Genomic DNA, 6533 nt, shown 5'->3' with positions numbered 1-6533 from the left:
AGTACACTGGGTTCCCCCCTCCTGCTCCCATCTGGGAACTCTCAGGCAGACTTGATGCCCGGCCACAAAACGGCCTGGCCAATCAGCGGCAGCTAGAGGCGGGATCAAGGCATACACAGTGCTGCCTGAGATGGGGGTCCGTGGCCCAATAGAGATAATTCTGGGGGTCCTTGACATGAAAAAGGTTGAGCACCACTGGCATAGAAACATGGGTTTTTCAGAAAAATGTTAGGATTTAGAAGCCTTTTTTTATCGACCTCAGTCCAAAATGGGTTATTACTCACCACCACGGTGGCCGTCTCCAGACCCAGGGAGCCCCAGCTCAGGAACAGAGCCAGCCATGCCAACACTGTCATCCTGGGGAAAACACACACACACACACACACACACACACACACACACACACACACACACACACACACACACACAGTCAAGAGGCCGCTTTGATGATCCGTCCAATATACCGTGTCTGGTCTGTCTTTTTGTACCTAAATGTGTGATTTATTCTAGCGCTGAAAAGGGAAGTGGATGACGGTAGCAGTGTGTCACAGCCAGGGAATTCACACCTGGTCATGAATCTTTGGCCCTGGCCCTGCATGGCCCATCATCTCCTTTAGCGCTTTATGCTTTTATTGAGGCAGTTTGGAGTTTATGGCTGAAGCGGAGTGGATAGTAAAACCCAACGGAGTAGGAGAGAAGCTCCAGATTATAATAACGCACCGCTGGGGTTCCCGCTGGTGCGTGCGTGCGTGCGTGCGAGCGAGCGAGCAAGCGAGCGAGTGAGTGAGTGAGCGAGCGAGCGAGTGAGCGAGCGAGCGAGCGAGTTAGTGAGTGAGTGAGTGAGTGAGTGAGCGAGCGAGTGAGCGAGCGAGCGAGCGAGTGAGCGAGCGAGCGAGCGAGCGAGTTAGTGAGTGAGTGAGTGAGTGAGCGAGCGAGTGAGCGAGTGAGCGAGTGAGCGAGTGAGCGAGTGAGTGAGTGAGTGAGTGAGTGAGTGTGCGTTTTTTTGTTACATTTTCATCCCACGATTTTGTAACCCATTTTTTCACCCAGTGTCAATATTACAAGTTGTGAGCTTGTAGGGTTAGGGTTAAAACAAAAAGGCAGAACATTCGTTCAACCACGGTCCTAAAATGTTGAAACGTGTGTGTGAGTGATTATTACTCAGGTGTGATTGATTATTACTCAGGTGTGAGTGATTATTACTCACAGTATGAGGAGCCAGCGCGCTTGCTTTGCGAGTCCCAGCAGGATGAACAGCATTATGATCAGGTCCAGCAGCAGCAACAGTACATAGGACAGCCACCTACCACGCACACACGCACGCATGCACGCACACACACACACACACGCACGCGCACACGCACACGCACACACACACACACACACACACACACACACACACACACACACATTGAGTTACATATTCAAAAAAAGCTATATTTATCCATTAGAAAGGCTAGTTGGAATCCCCTCAGAGAGCCAGATGGGCAGAACGTTAACTTAAGCTTTGCCGTACAACTAAAAAGCTACAATATAATAGGGCCGTTCTACAAGCTCATGACGTGTCACATGGTGACGTGTTGATGTGAGCTTATAGATCAGCTATGCGGGGTTTAACCCATTTTGGGGCGGGAACCCCTTTTGGTGTTAGCATTATGTTATGCTTTAGCTATTGAAAAATAGCAGATCTACAAGCTCATAGCGCGCCAGCTTGTAGGTCTGCTATTTTTGAAAAATCGAAGAACGACTGACATAGAAACGTAGCTTTTTCAGAAAACCGTCAGGATGTAGAAGACATTTTTAGAATCTGATCTCAGGTCAAAATGGGTTAAATATATATATATATTTTTTAACATTCATTTAGAAAAAATGAAAGAATAATGACATTGCCCGAAAATGATTACACAATCACGCAGCTTTAACATTGACCGAGCACATTTCTAATTCTTGCTATAATATACTTTCATGCGAACAGCTTCACTGGACAATCTGGTTGCATGTTTGGAACAAATGTCATCCAATATCAATGATTTAAAATATCATAGTGGTGAGGAGGAATATCTAATGGCAATGAATAAAAGAGGGAACGCGGTCCATGCTCTCTTGGCATTGTTATACTTCAACTAGTATATGTTGTAAGTGTTAGAGTGTCATAGGGCATTAAGCAACTAGTCGACTAGTTTACTAGTCGACTAGTAAATCCACTAGTCGACCTTGTTGGTACTAGTTGACTAGTTGATAAGAAAAAAATAAAAAAAAGTTTATTTCTTTTATTTTTTCCCCGATTTTGTAGGCCTCAAGATCAGGTAGATTATAGTTATAGTCACCATGTAAACAGTTTTTTAATGTACAAATATTTATTTCCAAAATAATATATATATATATTTTTTTTTTAAATTTATTTTATTTTTTACATAATAGGTAGTTAAACTAGTCGACTAGTCGACTAGTAAACTAGGCAACTAGTCAACTAGTAAAAATGACTAGAAGTGAATGCCCTAGTTCAGTGTCAGTATATTTGTATGAGGCACAGTACACATGCTTGCTATACAATCAATGCAGTCATGTTGAGAATTGATGCAGATAGCTCCTCGCTGGCAACTACGGGCCTCTGGTGTAGAAAAGGATGCGACCTACATTTGCAATTTCCTCGCAACCACACATGCCTGACATGATAAATCAAATGTCGCTGCATGCCTTTTGTAACCACAGTATCACACCACTAAGCAATTCTACCAATAAAACCAAGGCTTTGACGAGTGAAGTATAACCAATGAAAGACGTGTAATTGTCTTTCTTTACGCCGTGTTATTGTGGTTTGGGTTTGGATGAAACCTGTCATGCACCTCACTCGGACAGCGCTGTGGGGTTGAAACCACACAGAGGTAAAGTGAAGGCTGAAAAATGTGCGACCGTCGTCTTCATTTCCTACCAGAGTCTATCATTTACACGAATGCCTCGTGCATGTACTTCCTTGATGACCACACACTCCCTCACTGAAGATTTGTATCATAGTTTGTAAATCTGCTATTTTTGAAAAGGCGTGAAAATGTACACAAATCTTTGAATATATATATATATATATATATATATATTAAATCTTAGCTGAGGGGTCGACGGCCAAATACATTTTGCGGAATGCGTTTTTCAGAAAACTGTTGGACTTGTTAGAAGACATTTGTAGAATGGGCTTCAGGTCGTGATGGGTTAAGGGTCCTTCTGTTAGCCCCTCAAGGAACCACAAGGGTCCCTGGGCTGGACCCCCACTTTGAGGACCACTGAAATAGAGCAATTGGGCGGCTCTTGTGAACAAACTGGCTCTTAGATACTGTCTACCCTCCGTGGTAGAAAACAGTGGAGAACAAATTTAGAGCGACGCCCCTCTGCACTGTAGTTCACTCCCACTCATCTAGCCCCGCCCCCTCTGCACTGTAGTTCACTCCCACTCCTCTAGCCCCGCCCTCTCTGCACTGTAGTTCACTCCCACTCCTCTAGCCCCGCCCCCTCTGCACTGTAGTTCACTCCCACTCATCTAGCCCCGCCCTCTCTGCACTGTAGTTCACTCCCACTCCTCTAGCCCCGCCCCCTCTGCACTGTAGTTCACTCCCACTCATCTAGCCCCGCCCCCTCTGCACTGTAGTTCACTCTCACTCATCTAGCCCCGCCCCCTCTGCACTGTAGTTCACTCCCACTCGTAGACGAGGACATGTGGCTCATTTGCCCAGGCTTTTCTTTTTCTTGTGAAAATGTAAGTGCCTGTAAGTAAGTAAGTAAGTAAGTAAGTCAAGTTTATTTATAGAGCACCTTTCACAGACAATTACAGTCACAAAGTGCTTTAACAACAATAAAATTAAAACAAGTCAATAGTCAATAAAACGAGTGGGCCTAGCACAGAACCCTGTGGAACACCACATGTTAGAGTTGTGGATTCAGAGGAGTAGGGGCCAACGGCAACCGAGAATCTTCTGTCTGCTAAATAAGAATGAAACCAATCTAGGGCACTACCAGTAACCCCCACCCACTTATTTAGCCTATCGACCAAAATGCGATCGTCCACGGTATCAAAGGCCTGTGGGTCTCCGAGGCTAGTTTGGACTAAGCATTTCATTCCATTTGTTCTGCAGTATTGTTAACTGCTTGCCCTGCGTTGACTTGCTGGGGTTACTGAGCTGACAACATGTCACTTTGCAACACGTCGATCGTCAGCATTCGATACCCAGCATTTGGCCAAGTTATTGGTTGGGTGAAAAAAGGCGCTCTGTATCTCTCTCCATCTCATCTCCCTCCCTCCCTCCCCATCTCACTTTCTCTCCCTCCCGCTCTCTCTCTCATTGATTATAGGCTCGGGTCGGAAGTAACCCCTAACAGCTTAGCTCCCTGAGCGCCCCAAAATGACCAGCTATGCACACAGCAACAACAACTCGTCCTACTTCCAGGCCCCTTCCCTTCCTTCACAGGTGTTACCGATGATACAAATAAAGGCTCTGTTCCATTTAGTGTACAGTTTGTACACACATGGTTCTCATTCCCTGAAGAAGACCTTAAACAGGTCGAAAACGCTGGTTTCTGTTAATAAACTTTCAGCATCGTGGCCATGATGAGTGTGCAGCCTTTTTCTTCTTTTTTTCGTCACACATGGTTCTCAAACATTTTAATTTCAAGGACCCCCCTTACGGGGTTACAGAGTTACACACCCGTACGGGGCCATTTGGAAACCACTCAAGGACACTGGTGTAGCAGAGTGTTTCCAGTGAGCCAACACGCACAATAGCAGCACCCTGGGAGCAGCTGGGGGGGGGGGGGGGGGGGGGCTCATTCGCCCCAAAGCTATCCATTTTACATTTGAGATCAGTGTTGTTTTTGGCAGCAAATGTCTATTTTAGTTTTAGTCATAGTCTCTTGAATAGTTTTCATTTAGTTTTAGTCACATTTTAGTCGCCTGGAATGTTTCAGTGTTAGTCCAGTTTTAGTCGACTAAATGTCCTAAGATTTTGTATAAAATGTATTTTGGCGGGTGTTGATGTTGTTGTACTGACTGATTTTACACTTGCAACCAAGTATAAAATGACTTATACTGGATCTCTTGTCCACTAGTCCCTTCCTAACATTTTAGTCTAGTTTTTATTTGTTGACGAAATTGTCAATATATTTAGTCTTAGTTTTGGTCATCATATGTTAGTTTTTAATTTAGTTTTCCATATAGTATTCGTCAGTGAAAAAAGGCAGTTGACGAACATTTTTCGTCTTAGTTTTAGTCGACGAAAACAACACTGTTTGAGATCAGCCCGGGGAGTGAACTCATGGCTGTCCAGCGTTGCTGTTGACTGTGGGAGACACTGCAGGGAGGTCCATGTGCTTCCATGTTTATCTCTGTTCTGTTGCTCCCAGTTGGGAGCCTGGACTTACGGGCAGAGCAATGCGGAATGGGCAATTTTCCACATCGCCTGATGTAAAAAAAAAAAAAAAGTCTTCTAAATCCTGACAGTTTTCTGAAATACCTCATGTTTCTATATCAGTGGTGCTCAATATTTCATGTCAAGGACCCCAAAAATGATATGTAATTGGCCCGCCGACCCCCAGAAGCAAAGATATGAGTTAAAAACGATTTGTGCCACATTTTCACGATTTTTCACAAATAGCAGACCTACAAGTGCCGCGCTATGAACTTGTAGATCTGTTATTTTTCAATAGCTATAAAGTATAACATAATGCTCAAAACACCAAAAGGGGTTCCTGCCCAAAATGGGTTAAGCAACGTAGAAGATGGTATAAGTGAGTCTTCCATGATGTTAGATTGGCCTCGGGATTTTGAGCGACGCTATACTGCCACTCACCTGTAGTCCTCGTTGACCATCAGGGTGTTGGCCGCCCAGCCGGGGGAGAAGGGGCTGGGCATCATCCCGCCGTTGGGCGCCGCCGCGGTGGGGGCCACGGAGGGGGGTACCGGCGTGAGGGCGTTGATGGGAGACGCGCTGTCGTTGCCGAAGCCCCCGTCGGCGCTGGCGCGGGCCAGGGAGATGGAGGAGAGCAGGCTGACGATGTTGTCGGACAGCCGGCGGCAGTTCCTGGTGGACACCAGGAAGGGTTTGCTGCCCATGAAGAGCTCCTCCATGGTGGCCAGAGGGCCCGACACGGACAGCTGCAGCCCAGAGACGGTGTCTGAAATCTGGGGGGAGAGACGGGGCGAGAGAGGAGACTCGGTTCACTGTGCATGGACCGCTCATAGTAGTACTTAAAGCTGCTATAAGCAATAATATATAAGAATTTTAATTACCTTTTGTTTTTATTGTTTTTTATTTATTTTTTGGTATTCAGACAGCCAGCAATGGGTAAAACGCTCCCAATTTTTTTTTTGTCTCTGTGACACATCTAGGGGCCACAATCTGCATTCAAAGATTTTCCTAGAAGCTTTGTCATTGGTCGATTTGCCTGTCTACTTCCTGATCGGTTAGTCATTTCGACCTGGTTTTCTTTTCGACCAATGACAAAGCTTCTAGGAACATCTTTGAATGCAGATTGTGGCCCCTAGATGT

At 45.5% G+C, this 6533-nt stretch overlaps 1 protein-coding gene across 1 annotated transcript; it reads right to left on the bottom strand.

Moving 5' to 3' along the window:
• Positions 1–284: 284 nt before the first annotated feature.
• Positions 285–6166, bottom strand: LOC306918652 (protein tweety homolog 1-like; the record flags this gene model as incomplete). Its single annotated transcript, XM_079531540.1, has 3 exons — positions 285–357; positions 1208–1303; positions 5835–6166. Coding segments are annotated over 3 exons (501 nt in total), but the record flags the coding sequence as incomplete, so codon positions are not given.
• Positions 6167–6533: the final 367 nt, after the last annotated feature.

Source organism: Electrona antarctica, assembly GCF_951216825.1.
Source record: "Electrona antarctica genome assembly, contig: scaffold_1401, whole genome shotgun sequence".
NCBI classification, from domain to species: domain Eukaryota; kingdom Metazoa; phylum Chordata; class Actinopteri; order Myctophiformes; family Myctophidae; genus Electrona; species Electrona antarctica.
Note: the sequence above shows the minus strand (reverse complement) of the source record. Positions and strands in the feature narration are given on the sequence as shown.